The 17,066-nt window shown below is 45.8% G+C and overlaps 1 protein-coding gene across 1 annotated transcript in view; it reads left to right on the forward strand.

The window, feature by feature from the left end:
• FAM227A (family with sequence similarity 227 member A) overlaps positions 1 to 17,066 on the forward strand; it is a 73,691-nt gene that overhangs the window by 47,606 nt on the left and 9,019 nt on the right. Inside the window, exons 12-15 of the mRNA XM_025398675.1 lie at positions 564 to 651; positions 2,702 to 2,796; positions 13,321 to 13,478; positions 16,062 to 16,214. Coding sequence (XP_025254460.1) covers positions 564 to 651; positions 2,702 to 2,796; positions 13,321 to 13,478; positions 16,062 to 16,214 — 494 coding nt within the window. The remainder of the gene's footprint in view (positions 1 to 563; positions 652 to 2,701; positions 2,797 to 13,320; positions 13,479 to 16,061; positions 16,215 to 17,066) is intronic.

Below are 17,066 nucleotides of genomic sequence, written 5' to 3' on the forward strand. Positions count from 1 at the left end.
TGCCTCTCTATAACAAATATGGGATGCTTTCCACACTTCAGTGTAACTGTCCATTTCCTGTTATTTCCCCTGGAAACTCCTCAAGCCAGGGGCTAGATTTCAGTGTTTGCCCAGTGCAGACACATTAGTATTTGCCCAGTGAAACATTTGCTGGAAAAGGTGATTGCATCAAGGATGATGGCAGTGTTTTTGGAGCACTCACCGTGAGCACTCCTGTAATTTGCATGCATTCACTGACTTAATCCTAGAAGGAAACCAAGGTGGTAAAGAGGTTTGATGACTTGCCCCAGATCACTGGCTGTTGAGTGAGAGAATTGGGACTGGAGCCCTGGTTAGCCTGGGTCCCCAGCCCATGTGTTCTCCACATCAGCCACTGCTGTCTGCCATGCTCCTGGGAGGACCGGAAGGGTCTGGTTCTGCATGTTCCTTTGCTGAGAACAATAAGAAATAGCAAAGAAATTGCATGTATTACTTTTTTGTATTTCTCTCACTACCAATTTTATTTTGTTCTCTCTCTCTCTGTTTCTCTCTTTCTCCCTCTCTTTCTCTTTTGTCTCCTGAAGTTTTTTAGTGCAAATTCACCCCATGAAAAAGCCTCTTCAGCCAAGCAGAACTCAGAAAAAAGCTTACGAACACAGAATACTGCAAAAGGTATATTGACTACCAAAAAGGGAAATGTAGGCTTTTGGCTTAGCTATTATCTCCAAAACGCTGGTTTCTTGGGTTCGTTTGAACAGAATTTGCTACCCTACTTTATACTTGGGGTGCCAGCCTAGGGCTTGGCACCAAGTAATATTTTATGAAAGGATGTAATTGTCTTTCAGTTCAGTGAGCACTGATTATTTATTTATTTATTTATTTATTTATTTATTTTTGAGACAAAGTCTCACTCTGTCGCCCAGGCTGGAGTGCAGTGGCACGATCTCAGCTCACTGCAGCCTCTGCCTCCCAGGTTCAAGTGATTCTCCTGCCTCAGCCTCCCAAGTAGCTGGGACTACAGGCACGTGGCACCATGCCTGGCTAATTTTTGTATTTTTAGTAGAGACGGGTGTTTCACCATGTTGGCCAGGCTGGTCTCGAACTCCTGACCTTGTGATCCTCCCGCCTCGGCCTCTCAAAGAGCTGAGATGACAAGCGTGAGCCACCTCGCCCGGCCTAAGCACTGATTAAGTTCCACTTTTGTGGTGATGAGGTCAGCACAATGCTAATATCTGTGGGGAAGAGAGGTTGTTGACACTGGAAGAAAATAAATTTAAGACATGATGACTGCTTCTCTCCCCCATCAGAAACCAGTAATTACTAAGGTTAGAACTAATTTGCACCCAGATCTTAATTTATATTGGTGACTGAGTGATAGTACAGAGAGGTCAGTGCCATTGAAAGAAAAGTTTCATGTTACTCGCAATTCCCCTGGAAATTCCCTCTAGAAATTGCGAGTAACATTAAACTCAGCACACCGTGCAGGGACACAGCGGGAAGCACCAGTGCTGACCAGGAGGCAGAAAGGAGCCTGGGGAATGGACAGGCCACACTCTTTTTTGAAGTTTCAGCAGGAAAGACAAAGCAAGGTACGGTAACCAGTTTAGGATTAGCTGGGTGCAGCGGTTTACACCTGTAATCCCAACACTTTGGGAGGCTGAGGCAGGAGAGTTGCTTGAGCCCAGAAGTTCGAGACCAGCCTGAGTAACATAGCGAGACCCTGTCTTTACAAAAAAACTTTTAAATTAGCTGGACATGGGGGTGCACACCTGTAGTCCGAGCTACTCAGGAGGCTGAGGTGAGAGGATCACTTGAGTCCGGGAGATTGAGGCTACAGTGAGTCACGATTGAGCCACTGCACTCTAGCCTGGGTGACAGTGAGAGCCTGTCTCAAAAAAAAAAGTTTAGAGTTGGCTGGGTTGAATAATTCCAGCGGGCTCTGGGGCAGAGGGGCTGTCCCTAGTTGGCTTGGTGTGTGAGTTAGATAAAAGAGTGGGTTCAAAGTGTGGCCTCTGGATTGTAGGAGACGTATATTAGCAACTCTGTTAGTCTAGCCCTGTAATTAATGGATGGCAAATAGACAAATACAGAATATAAGAAAACACAGAACAGGAGCTCTTAAGTATCATCCTAGGTTATTTCACATCATTATTGTTATTTAAACTTTATTCTTTTTCTTGAGGGAGAAATGGATGCTCAGAGAAGTTAGTATGTGAATTATGTCCCAATAAAACTGTTAAAGAAAAAGCTTGGGGACTACTGATCAAGAGGTTTAGCCAGGGCTCTAAATAGAGGTAAATATTTTGTAGGAAGCTTTGCAAGTCCCCCAGAGCTTACGTATATATTCAATTCACGAAGACTCATGTGTCAAAGAGGAGTTGCCAAGGGAAATTAGAAAATATTTGAACTGAACGAAATGAGACCTTCTTTTCTAATATGAGCATTTATTTAAGGCTACAGGCTTCCCTCTAAACGCTGCTTTGGCCGGGCACAGTGGCTCACGCCTGTAGTCTCAGCACTGTGGGAGGCCGAGGTGGGCAGATCACTTGAGTCCAGGGGTTTGAGACCAGCTTGGTCAACATGGCGAAGTCCCGTTTCTACTAAAACTACAAAATTTAACTGGGTGTGGTGGCACACACCTGTAATTCCAGCTACTCAGGAGGCTGAGGCATGAGACTCGCTTGAACCTAATGGTCATTTCTTGCTAATGTCACATTGACAGAGCATCATTCTCAGGCCCTGGTCTTGAAGAAACCTACACAAGAAGTCAAGAGGATATCAGAAGGGAGAGAATGTGAGAATATGTTTCCTAAAAAGGTGAGCACATGATTGGAAATTTAATAGTAAAGGTGATTCCAAAGGGGGTGAGAGATGTAAGAAAATGAGAAATAACATTTAATGAATATTTACTAAATGCCAGGTACTATGCCAAACCTTATGTAAACAGTGCATTTTCTTTTACTGTCACAGCCCTCTGAGATAGTTACTATTGTTATTCTCAGTTTATTAATGAGCAAAGTGATGCTGGGAGCAGGTACCCAATTTGTCACATATTACAAAGCAAATAAGTGATATTAAAAGTAAAAAAAAATAATAAAACAAGGCCAGATGCAGTGGTTCATGCCTGTCATCCCAGCACTTTGGGAGGCCGACACAGGTGGATCACTTGAGGTCAGGAGTTTGAGACCAGCCTGGCCAACATGGTGAAATGCTGTCTCTACTAAAAAATACAAAAATTAGCTGGGCATGGTGGCATGCCTATAATCCCAGCTAATCGGGAGGCTGAGGCAGGAGAATCGCTTGAACCTGGGAGGCGGATATTGCAGTGAACCAAGATCGTGCCACTGCGTTCCAGCTTGGGCAACAGAGTAAGACTCTGTCTCAAAATAAATAAATAAATAAAAAGCAAATAAGTGATAAAATCAAGATTTGCATGCAGATCTGCCTGTCTCTGAGCCTGAGCTCTCAACCACTGAGCCTTCCCTGCAGCGCAGTGCCTAGCACAGGAAAGTCACTAGCATCATTCTCTCCTCTTCCCTTTCCCCACAAACCTCAGTGGGTGGTAGTTTATGTCAATGGAACTTCAGTCTTGTGTAGTGGGACCAGAACAGGGTGAGAGGTTTGGGAGCTTCCCCAGGCACCAGCTAGGAAGGGAGTCAGCCATAGAATTTGGGCCAAGTACCACGAGCAATGTAGATTTCTTGTTTTTTGTTTTTGTTTTTTTGAGACAGTCTCAGTCTGTCACCCAGGCTGGAGTGCAGTGGTGCCATCTCAGCTTACTGCAACCTCCGCCTCCTGGGTTCAAGTGATTCCCGTGTCTCAGCCTCCCTAGTAGCTGGGACTACAGGCGTGCACCACCACACCTGGCTAATTTTTGTATTTTTGATAGAGACGGGGTTTCACCGTGTTGGTCAGGCTGGTCTCGAACTCGCGACCTCAGGTGATCCACCCCTTTCAGCCTCCCAAAGTGCTGGGATTACAGGCATGAGCCACCACCCCCAGGCTAATCTTTTGACTTTAATTGCGGTGTTTTATGTTAGAAGTTTTTAATTATTATAGTCATATTTAGTAGTCTCTTATGGCTTCTAGATTTCTTGCTAAGCATTTTACCATTCTAAGATTATATAAAACATCTTCCCCAATTTTTTCCCAGTATTTTATATTATCACCTATTCTCAATAAAATATTTACTCACGTAACCCCCCAGTTATCACCAGGGTCACTCTATTCCTTGGAATTTAGCTAAAGATTGGCTTAAGCATTTGTTGTCTAATTTGTTTGAAGTCTATTACCCTCTCAAATATGTTTGTGAACTCTGGGGGCCTGATGTTTTCCTGGCACTAAGCTCCTTATCTGTCCTGCATACGCTATGTACATACTAACTGCATCAGCCCTAATGTGGAACTCACCTCTTCTGATTTTTGCAAAAACCACTCACACAAGGCCTCTGTGTACATGTATTTGTGTATATGGAAGAATGGAAGACTTTACTGAAGTTTAAAGAGATAAGGAGGGGGTGCCCATATCACAGGAATGCGAATAATTTTTTTTTTTTTTTTTTTTTTTTGAGACAATCTTGTTGCATTGCCCATGCTGGAGTGCAGTGGTGCAATCTTGGCTCACTGCAGCTTTAACCTCCTGGGTTCAAGCTATTCTGCTGCCTCAGTCTCCCAAGTAGTTGGGATTACAGGCGTGTGCCACCACGCCCAGCTAATTTTTGTATTTTTAGTAGAGATGGGGTTTAGCCATGTTGGTCAGGCTGGTCTCGAACTCCTAACCTCAAATGATTAGCCCACCTTGGCCTCCCAAAGGGATTACAGGCATGAGCCACCACTCCCAGCCCACAGTAATGCAAATAATTTTAAAATTAATATTAGTTGGTGGGGTGTGGTGGCTCACACCTGTAATCCAAACACTCTGGGAGGTCGAGGTGGGCAGATCACCTGAGGTCAGGAGTTCGAGACCAGCCTTGCCAACATGGCGAAACCCCACCTCTACTAAAAATACAAAAATTAGCCAGGCATGGTGGCAGGTGCCTGTAATCCCAGCTACTTGAGAGGCTAAGCCAGGAGAATCACTTGAACCCAGGAGGTGGAGGTTGCAGTGAGCCGAGATCGCGCCGTTGCACTCCAGCCTGGGAGACAGAGTGAGACTCTGCCTCAAAAAAATAAATAAATAGGCCAGGTGCAGTGGCTCACGCCTGTAATCCCAGCACTTTGGGAGGCCGAGGCGGACGGATCACCTGAGGTCAGGAGTTCGAGACCAGCCTGACCAACATGATGAAACCCTATCTCTACTAAAAATACAAAAATTAGCCAGATGTGGTGGCACACATCTGTAATCCTAGCTACTTGGGAGGCTGAGACATGAGAATCTCTTGAACCTAGGAGACGGAGGTTGCAGTGAGCCGAGATCATGCCATTGCACTCCAGCCTGGGCAACAAGAGCAAAATGCCATCAATCAGTCAATCAATCAATCAATCAATCAAAATAAAATAAAGTGAGTATCACTTGCCCTTCTTAAAAATCCTTTAGCCATTCAACCATTTCACAGGGCATCCTCCTCCAGTCCTCTCCACTTTCCTCTCTCCCCTTCTTTCTTCCACCCAAACTCCTGTTCACATCTAGTGCAGGGCAGAAGCTTTCCCTTGCCTTCACTCACTCTAGAGGCTCTCACCTGCTCACCAAGTGGCTTGTTCCATGTTTCCCAAGGAAAGACAGCCCCTCCCTGCAGTGAATTATGGTACCAGTTAAGACAATTTGTTTATATCCCCCAGACTCCTTTTTTTTTTGAGACCCAGTCTCATTCTGTTGCCAGGGCTGGAATTCAATGGCTCAATCTTGGCTCACTGCAACCTCCGCCTCCCAGGTTCAAGTGATTCCGCCTCATGCTCCCGAGTAGCTGGGCTTACAGGTGCACACCACCACACCCAGCTAATTTTTTTGTATTTTTAGTAGAGATGGGGTTCACCATGCTGGCTAGACTGGTCTCAAACTCCTGACCTCAAGTGATCCACCTGCCTCAGCCTCTCAAAGTGCTGGGACTACAGATATGAGCCACCACGCCTGGCCTAGACTCCTTTTTAAAGGATTTATTATTTTTTTTTTAGACAGAATCTCGCTCTGTTGTGTAGGCTGGAGTGCACTGGTGTGATCTCAGTTACACTGCAACCTCCACCTCCCAGGTTCAAGCGATTCTCCTGCCTCAAACTCCTGAGTAGCTGGGATTAGGCTCACACCACCATGCCCGGCTAATTTTTGTATTTTTAGTAGAGATGGGGGTCAGGCTGGTCTGGAACTCCTGACCTCGTGATCTGCCCACCTCAGCCTCTCAAAGTGCTGGAATTACAGGTGTGAGTCGTCATGCCTGGCCAAGGGTTTTTAAAAATAGGTATATTGCATTTTTAGATGTTTTGTCATGAGTTTAGGGTACCCTTTAAAATTTTTAAATACACCTATGACCTGGTAATTCTTCTAATAATCTGTCATGTAGAAATGTTCATTACAAGGCTATCCCTTACAGCATTAATCTGTACCAGCAGACATCGTAGAAAGCTTCAATTTCAATAGATAAATAGGTAAATTGTGAAGTGTCCATAATAAGGATATTCTGCTGCTATGAAAAACGGTGAGGAAGATTTACACCTGATATGAAAGACTGTCAGCCAATGACATCTAAAGTTAATCAAGGGGGCCGGGCGCGGTGGCTCAAGCCTGTAATCCCAGCACTTTGGGAGGCCGAGATGGGCGGATCACGAGGTCAGGAGATCGAGACCATCCTGGCGAACACAGTGAAACCCCGTCTCTACTAAGAAATACAAAAAATAGCCGGGCGAGATGGCGGGCGCCTGTAGTCCCAGCTACTCGGGAGGCTGAGGCCGGAGAATGGCGTGAACCCGGGAGGCGGAGCCTGCAGTGAGCTGAGATCCGGCCACTGCACTCCAGCCTGGGCTACAGAGCGAGACTCCGTCTCAAAAAAAAAAAATAAAATAAAAAATAAAGTTAATCAAGAAAATGGCCAGGTACAGTGGCTCACTCCTGTAATCCCAGCGCTTTGGGAGGCCATGGAGGGCAGATCATTTGAGGTCAGGAGTTTGAGACCAGCCTGGCCAACATGATGAAACCCTGTCTCTACTAAAAAAATACAAAAATTAGCTGGCCATGGTGGCAGGCATCAGTAATCCCAGCTACTTGGGAGGCTGAGGCACGAGAATCACTTGAACCCAGGAGGCGAAGGTTGTAGTGAGCTGAGATTGTGCCACTTCACTCCAGCCTGGGGGATAGAGCGAGACTCAGTCTCAAATAATAATAATAATGCAATAAAATTAATCAAGGAAATATTACAGGCAATGTAGTTAGTGGGTGAAAATTAAAGTTGTAAAACATTGTATATAGGATGATTCCATCTTTATTTTTGAAGTATGTTTTTGGTATAAAGTCAGTATGTGCCTGTGAGAAGGCTTGGAAAGATACACAGAAAAATATTAACAGTGTTTATTGCTAAGAAATATGAGTGGAGATGAGGAAAGCTTTTTCTTTTACATCTCTAGATTATGTGAATTTTTCACAATGAGCATTAATTTATTTTGTAAAAAAAATAAATATTTTTATGGCAGAAAAATACTATCTAAATGTCAAAATGAAAGCCTGGAGCAAGAGAGAAGATGGTCCCACTTTTTATGGCCCCATCTGACATGTGTCCAGAGAGCACAGTCAGACTCAAATCACGTTCAGGAGCCCTTGAGGCACTGGAGATGTTTAGGTTGGAGAAGGCAAGACTTGGAGAAGACCTGAGGGCTCTCCTCAGATATTTTAAGGACTGTCATGTAACCTGTGACCCTGGAGAAAGACGGGCTGGAATTACAGACAGTGTGATTTTTATCTAAGGTAAGAAAGAACTTCCTAAGAGTCCAAGTTGTCATTTCAAACCCACTTTGCATCTGGCTGTGCTGCAGGCTGCTAGGTTTTGTTACAGCTCTAGCTCTCAAACCAAGCCATTCCTCATCCTAGATCTCTGATGCTAACCCCTTAATGCTAGCTCCTGCTTTGCTATTTATTTATTTAAGACAGCGTCCTGCTCTGTCGCCCAGGCTAGAGTGCAGTGGCACGATCTCGGCTCACTGCAACGTCCGTCTCCTGGGTTCAAGCAATTCTCCCACCTCAGCCTCCCAAGTGCTGGGATTACAGGTGTGCGCCACCATGCCCGGCTAATTTTTGTACTTTTAGTAGAGACTGGGTTTTGCCATGTTGGCCAGGCTGGTCTTGAAATCCTAACCTCAAGTGATCCACCCACCTCAGCTTCCCAAAGTGCCGTGATTACAGGCGTGAGCCACAGTGCCCGGCCTCCTGCTTTGCTTTCTATCTGCTCCTTAGATCGGATGTTCCAGATTGTCTCTTCCCTTGCCCATTGCTCCTTCTTTACCTAGTGATGTGGGTATGAGCCAGCCTTTCCCATTTCTATGCCCAGGTCCCTATACCCAAACGCCCTACCCTGCCTTCTGCCTGGGAGGAATCGGATACTTACGAACAGTGGTACTGGATGTTTGCGAAGGTAGCATGTTCCGTGTCTCCAAAGTTGGGGAAGCAAAAATGTACACTTACCTGTTGAGAATATTACTGAAAGGATGTGTATCAGTTGCATTTCTTTGCTTATAAGTAACAAAGCTGTCTCTGGCCAACTTAAGCCAAAACTGAAAGAACATTGAGTAACTGAAGAGTCTGGAGAATCAGTCCAGGAACCAGAAACATCAAGGTAGTTGCAACCCTCGAACCATCTTTTCAAGGTGACATCTCTGGAATGGGTGAACCTCCACATGTTTTCAGTCCATATTTCACTCTACTCAGAACTCAGAATCCAAGGAGCAGAAGTTTTGAATGGCCAGCCTATTCCAGGAGCTGTAACTGAGTGGCAGGGGTCTGGGGTGGGGGAAGTGAAAGGAAGATTCTGACTCCAGAGCCTGTGAAGGCCTCTGAAGACCCCTCCTGTGGCTCTCATCAGGGGAGCAAGACACCTGATTTAAAACTCCCTCAGCTGGCCGCAGTGGCTCACGCCTGTAATACCAGCACTTTGGGAGGCCAAGGCGGGTGGATCATGAGATCAGGAGATCGAAACCATCCTGGCCAACATGGTGAAACCCCATCTCTACTAAAATTACAAAAATTAGCTGGGCGTGGTGGCGTGCGCCTGTAGTACCAGCTACTCAGGAGGCTGAGGCAGGAGAATCGCTTAAACCCAGGAGGCGGAGGTTGCAGTAAGCCAAGATCATGCCACTGTACTCCAGCCTGGCTACAGAGTGAGACTTCGTCTCAAAAACAAAAAACAAAAACAAACAAACAAAAAGACTTCAAGCCCAAACACAGTAGAGGGCAGATCACCCCCCAAAAACACACAAAGCGTCAGGGGCTGTTAGGAAAGGGGAAGGACACTGGGTTGCCAAAAGAATGACCCTCAGAGAAACGTTGCACTGCATTAGTGGATCCTAGATGCTGGACTTTCGTAGACTTTGAAAAAAAAAGGTTTTCACTAAGTAAATTCATTAAAACAAAATGCTGTCTGTCATCAGTAGCATTTCATAAAGAAAGTCATTAATATCACAAAGCAAAAAATTTAAAAAGTCCTTAAAGTGAATCAGTTTACTTCTTGTTCGACTCATATTGAATTTTCCTTGTTTCCCTCATTTCCCTGGTGACCACCAGACACAGCATGGCCCCCATTAGGAGACAGGGTGTCAGAGTCACTGGACCAAATGATCTATAAACTCCCTACTAACTCCAGGTCTCTGTGATTCCAGTGGTATCTTGCTATTAGAATAGTGGTTCTCAAATGGGGCAATTTTGTCCCCTGGGAGACATTTGGCCAGCTCTAGAGACATTTCTAGTTGTCACAACTGGGGGCAGAGGGACATCGGGGGAGGCCAGGGATGCTCCTCAGCATCCTACAATGCACAGGACAGCCTCCCACAACAAAGAAATATCCAGCCCCAAATGTCAATAGTGCTGAGGTTGAGAAACTTTGCTGGAGACAGAAGCAATCCCATTAGACGATTAATTAAATGCAACCCTATCCCATTAGGACAGGATTAGAAAATAGTGTGGTTGGGTACTGCTGCAGCCTTTATTCATGAGGCGGAATTTTTGTTCCATTAAGGTATAACTGCTGCTTCAAAATAAAATGTATTTTTTTTTAAACACAAAAGTACAACCCAAATGTCCATCAGTGACAGACTGGATTAAGAAAATGTGGCACATAAACACCATGGAATATTATGTAGCCATAAAAAAAGGATGAGTTCGTGTCCTTTGTAGGGACATGGATGCAGCTGGAAACCATCATTCTCAGCAAACTGTAGCAAGAACAGAAAACCAAACACCGCATGTTCTCCCTCATAGGTTGGAACTGAACAATGAGATCACTTGGACTCGGGAAGGGGAACATCACACACCGGAGCCTATCATGGGGAGGGGGGAGGGGGGAGGGATTACATTGGGAGTTACACCTGATGTAAATGATGAGTTGATGAGTGCTGACGAGTTGATGGGTGCAGCACACCAACATGGCACAAGTATACATATGTAACAAACCTGCACGTTATGCACATGTACCCTAGAACTTAAAGTATAAAAAAAACAAAACAGGCCGGGCGCGGTGGCTCAAGCCTGTAATCCCAGCACTTTGGGAGGCCGAGACGGGCGGATCACGAGGTCGGCAGATCGAGACCATCCTGGCTAACACGGTGAAACCCCGTCTCTACTAAAAAAATACAAAAAACTAGCCGGGCGAGGTGGCGGGCGCTTGTAGTCCCAGCTACTCGGGAGGCTGAGGCAGGAGAATGGCGTAAACCCGGGAGGCGGAGCTTGCAGTGAGCTGAGATCCGGCCACTGCATTCCAGCCTGGGCGACAGAGCGAGACTCCGTCTCAAAAAAAAAAAAAAAAACACACACACACACACAAAAGTAGTACTGTCATTTTTGGAAAAAGGCAGAAGAAAACAAACCATTCTTGGCCCCAGCCTGTTCTCTTTCTGATCTGTTTGCTCCTGGCTGTCTATTAGCATCTCAAATAGCATCCAAAACGGGACTCAACTTTCCCACCGCCCCAACCTGTTCCTCCCCAGATCGTCCCACCTGAGCAGCTGACACCCAAGCCCTCTGAGCCGCCCTAGACTCTTCTCTTTCTCACACCCATGTGGAGTTGAGTCTGTCAGCAACTCCTGCCAGTTCTCCTTTATAATGTGTTGTAAATTTGCTCACTTTTCACCCCTTGTGTGCAACCACCAAGTCCTGAGCCCCATCAGAAATTCCCCAACTGCTGCAGCGGTCTCCTGACTGCTCCTCTGTACCCGTTCTCACCCATCACAGGCACTTCTCCTCACATCAGTCAAAGAGACCTTCACAGATTACTCAGATTATGTTGTACCCCAGCTCAGAATCTGCCAGTGGCATCCATGACCCTTAGAAAAAAGATCCCAGCTCCTCACCATGACCACAGCGCCTGCTCCCTCTGCACCGGCCCCCACCCTTGTGAGCCGCCCTATTTCTGCTCCTCAGCCATACCAAGCACATATCGTGGCTGGATCTGTTGCACCTGCTGTCCTCTTAGCCAGGAACATCTCCTGATAGACCTTCTCATGGCTCCCTCCCCCACAGCATTCAGGATCCCTGGGGTCTCACCTCCTCACAGCCTTCCCTTCCCTGATCAGCCCATGGAACCCCAGTCCTCTCCTCCCTACCACTCTCCATACCCTGGCCTGCTTGATCTTATTAGTATTCATCATATCATGTTATGTTTTTATTTGTTCATTTATTTTTATTGTTTTCTTCCACCTGTAATGCAAACTCCATAAGGGCTGGAATTTGTCTTGTTCTCTGCTGAATCTCCAGCACCTAAAATAGTATTTATACATGGTAATCACTCAATACATATTTGCTGAATGAATTATTAACATTTTGGTAAGAGCCTTCCAGTCTCTCATCTATCTGTTTTATACTAAATAATTTTTTTTTTTTTTTTTTTTTGAGACAGAGTCTCACTCTGTCACCAGGCTGGAGTGCAGTGGCGCAATCTTGGCTCACTGCAACCTCCGCCTCCCAGGTTCAAGCGATTCTCCTGCCTCAGCCTCCTGCATAGCTGGGACTACAGGCGCACGCCACCACACCCAGCTAATTTTTGTATTTTTAGTAGAGACATGGTTTCACCATGTTTGCTAGGATGGTCTCGATCGCTCTACCTTGCAATCTGCCTCAGCCTCCCAAAGTGCTGGGATTACAGGTGTGAGCTACCGCACCCGGCTTTTACTAAATTATTTTCTATAAAATATATAACACTATCGGCTGGGCACAGTGGCTCATGCCTATAATCCAAGCACTTTGGGAGGCCGAGGCAGGCAGATTACCTGAGGTCAGGAGTTTGAGACCAGCCTGGCCAACATGGTGAAACCCTGTCTCTACTAAAAATACAAAAATTAGCCAGGTGTGGTGGCAGGCCCCTGTAATCCCAGCTACTTGGGAGGCTGAGGCAGGAGAATTGCTTGAATCTGGGAGATGGAGGTTGCAGTGAGCTGAGATTGTGCCACTGCACTCCAGCCTGGGCAACACATTGAGACTCAAGTCTCAAAAGTAAAATTAAAAAAAAAAAAAAATACATACACACACACACACACACACATAAAAACACTATCAAACTTTGCATCTCACTATTTAAAAATTTACTCTTTTTTTTTTTTTTTGAGACAGAGTCTCGCTCTGTCACCCAGGCTGGAGTACAGTGGTGGGATCTTGGCTCACTGCAAGCTCCGCCTCCCGGGTTCATGCCATTCTCCTGCCTCAGCCTCCCGAGTAGCTGGTACTACAGGTGCCCGCTGCCACACCCGGATAATTTTTTTGTATTTTTAGTAGAGATGGGGTTTCACCGTGTTAGCCAGGATGGTCTCGATCTCCTGACCTCGTGATCCGCCCACCTCAGCCTCCCAAAGTGCTGGGATTATAGGCTTGAGCCACCGCGCCCGGCCTAAAAATTTACTCTTATACCTGAAACCTGTTTTAGGTTATCAACTCTTCATAAACATTTTAATAGTGGCATACCATTCCTTTGGATAAAGAGATCAATATCTTCTCTTTGAACATTTAAGTTATTCTCATCTTCTGTTACATACAGTAAGTATCTCTGCAGTGGACATATTTGCCCCTTGACTTTTTTTTTCTTTGTTTTGAGTAATTTTCTTAGGATGCATCCTAAAACTGAGCATCCTAAAACCACATGAGTGCTTTGATGCCTTTCCAGTTCTTAATACATACTGTAAAAATAACCTTATCCTTCATTTTTCCTTTTTCTTCCATCCTCAGTCATGTGCTGCCTGCAAAAGCCCTGAGCTGACTTCAAACCTCTTCAACATTTATGGGAAGAGCCCTCTGATTGTGTACTTTCTCCAGAACTACGTCGGTCTGCAGCAGCACGGCAAGAATGTGTTGATAGGCAGAAGGGAAAAGACCATGAGCACCCCATATCCTTGTCACTGTGGTCAGGGTGCACACTGCTCCAGGCCCCCATGTCCTCTTCCCAGAAGCAAAGGTCAGGGGACGGCACCCAGGCCTGAGCACAGCGCCTGGCACACCATGTGTACTCGCCAGAGGTGGCCAGTGGTACGAGCCTCAGGGTCAGAATCGTGCTCATCTTAGTTCCAAATCTAGAGCCAGCCTTGTGAACTGGCCGTGAGACCCTGGGGTGTGTCAAATTTCCTTGTGTGCAAAATCTCTTTCCACCTACCAGAATGAATGTGCTAACTCGGTATTCTAACATACGTTGAAACCAAGTAATGCTTCCCTGACACTCGTTGACCCCAGAGTATGTACTGACCAGGAATTTTGTTGTCCACATGTATGTTTCATCTAACACCTTCCTCAGACACACTCCTGCCTTAGACCCATCAGCAAATCCCTGACCCTGTTGCCATTTATCCTAAAGATCGAATAGAAAGCTCAGATCTCAAGAAAACAGGTGTGGTTGGCCAGGGGTGGTGGCTCATGCCTGTAATTCCAGCACTGTGAAAGCCAAGATGAGCGGATCATCTGAGGTAAGGAGTTCGAGACCAGCCTGGTTAACACGATGAAACCCTGTCTCTAGTAAAAATTTTAAAAAAATTAGCTGGGCCTGGTGGTGCATGCCTATAATCCCAGCTACTTGGGAGGCTGAGGCAGGAGAATCGCTTGAACCCAGGAGGCAGAGGTTGCAGTGACCCGAGATTGCGCCATTGCACTCCAGCCTGGGCAGCAAGAGCGAAACTCCATCTCAAAAAAAAAGAAAAGGAAAAAGAAAATAAGTGTGGCATATGTTGGCGTCCTGAGTCTTAGCAGCTTACCATAGGAGTCAGAGAACACGGGTTCTATTTGGAATCAAACTGGTCTATTGGTTCAAATAGACCTGGACTCAGGAACCAACTCTCCTGCAAACTGAGTGATTTGAGATAAGTTCCAGCTTCTCTCTGTGCGTCATTTTTTTCACCTGTAAAATAGGGATAAGAGTACCTGCCTCATAGGGCTATTATGCAGATTACAGACACAACAGAGATAAAGGCTAGTGCCTGGCAGATAACAGGGGCTGAGATGATCCACGTCTACATTGAGCTCCCCAACAGGAGGAGTTTCGTAATGAACTAGGGAGAACTTTGCATCGTCTGCTGCATAGAACTCCATGTCCACAAACTTACTTACATGTTCTATAGGGAGAGAGTAGTAACAAAAACTCACATTTCATAGTGTTTTATTTCTTGCAACATGTTTTCCCAAACATCACTTCATTGTTCTCTAAAGACAGTTTAGTGTAGTGGAAGGACTCTGGGTTGGGATACACAGCCTTAGATTTGAGTCCCAGTTTAGCAACCACTGGCTTTAAGGTCTTATGTGCACAGCTCGACCTCCAAGCTCAATATCTTTATCTATTCATTCCTAAAATTTGGATAGTTATACCAAACTTGTAGTGTTGTGATGAGGATTAAATGGCATACAGCTGATACTACATGAATAACTACCACGATTATGATTCACATCATCTAAAGTGGGCATTATTATCTCTGTTTTACAGATATGGAAATGGAGGCACAGAGGATGACTGCTATCTTGTCTGAGGTCCCACAGCTTGTGGCAAGTGTAGCTGAGATTCTAATCAATCAAGAAGGGGTGGAAGGAGGGCAGAGCAGAGGGAGAATTTTTTTTTTTTTTTTTTGAGACAGAGTCTCGCTCTGTTGCCCAGGCTGGAGTGCAGTGGCGCAGTTTCGGCTCACCGCAACGTCTGCCTCCTGGGTTCAAGCAATTCTCCTGCCTCAGCCTCCCAAGTAGCTGGGATTACAGGCATGTGCCACTATGCCCAGCTAATTTTTTTTTTTTTTTTTTGAGATGGAGTCTCACTCTGTCACCCAGGCTGGAGTACAGTGGCGTGATCTCGGCTCACTGCAAGCTCCGCCTCCTGGGTTCACGCCATTCTCCTGCATCAGCCTCCCGAGTAGCTGGGACTACAGGTGCCCCCCACCACACCAGGCTAATTTTTTCTATTTTTTAGTAGAGACAGGGTTTCACTGTGTTAGCCAGGATGGTCTTGATCTCCTGACCTCGTGATCCGCCCGCCTCAGCCTCCCAAAGTGCTGGGATTACAGGTGTGAGCCACTGCGCCTGGCTGAGAATGTTTTCATATACAAATGAGATGGAGAATGAGGCCTTGGGCTGAGAGAAAAGGAAAGCTGGAAGCCCTTCCTATTCACCGCTGTGATAATAGAGTAAGAATTTCAGATGACAGTCTAAAAAAGTATTTCTTAGCCCTGCCTTCCATCCACAGGGGCAGAGGAGGGCTTTATTCCTAGGTAGAGAATGCCTGGCCACAGATAGGATAGCCTCTTCCCTCCAAAGCAGGACATGGTCAAAGAACAGGAGAGTCATTTCCTGCTCAGATTTCAAGTATCTTATCCAGAAATGCAGGGCGTTTTCCCTGCTCTGTCCTCCATGCCCCTCCTCCCCATGCACTGCGCTCATGCCACTAATAATGCAGCGTCAACGAAGTTCGACAGTACGGGGATTTCCTTAACAGCGGAAGCCACTGACTGCACCCCAACATATACTGATGTCATCAGCGAGACCCTGTGCAGCATGAAGAAGCGGAAAGACAACCTCAATCAGTTGTACCAGCGTCACTGGAGTGAATGGAATTATTTTGACAAGCATCTAAAGGAACTGCAAGACAACTTCTCCAGGTATGGGAGGGGCTTTGGGGAATGCCATTGCTCCAGCACTCATCTTTTGCAGCACATTGCCATCATCATCATCATTTTTAAATGGGTTGGTGGGGGCGGGGGGGTTTCCTGTAACTATCATAAGCATAATCAGCTTTCTTGTGGTCCGAATATAAACTCCTAATAACAGAGACCAGAGCTTTTTTTGTTGTTATTTTTTTTTTTTTTCTAACTACAAAAACATTATGTGTTCAATGAAAGCAAACAAAGGATCTGGAAAACCACATAAAAGTACCAAGAGATACACATTGCCAATATTTTCCCGTAAATCCTTCCAGTCTTTTTTTTCTGGGCCCATATATCTGTATCACTAAATAAAGTAGTAGAATCATATTGTCAGTCTGTTTTTTAGAACTATTTTTTCCCACTTTGCAGCATATTATGGACATTTTCCTCTGTCTTCTGCCTTTTTCAAAATTTTTATTTTACTTAGAAACACCTTTCAGAGGCCGGGCGCGGTGGCTCATGCCTGTAATCCCAGCACTTTGGGAGGCCGAGATGGGTGGATCACGAGGTCAGGAGATCAAGACCATCCTGGCGAACACGGTGAAACCCTGTCTCTACTAAAAAATGCAAAAAACTAGCCGGGCGAGATGGCGGGCGCCTGTAGTCCCAGCTACTCGGGAGGCTGAGGCAGGAGAATGGCATGAACCCGGGAGGTGGAGCTTGCAGTGAGCTGAGATCCGGCCACTGCACTCCAGCCTGGGCAACAGAGCCAGACTCCGTCTCAAAAAAAAAAAAAAAAAGAAAAACCTTTCAGAAAGTTGGTAGTACACTGAACAAGCATGTGCCATCAGGCATTTACCAAGTATT

The sequence above is a fragment of the Theropithecus gelada genome, chromosome 10 (assembly GCF_003255815.1).
Source record: "Theropithecus gelada isolate Dixy chromosome 10, Tgel_1.0, whole genome shotgun sequence".
In the NCBI taxonomy this organism is placed as follows: Eukaryota; Metazoa; Chordata; class Mammalia; order Primates; family Cercopithecidae; genus Theropithecus; species Theropithecus gelada.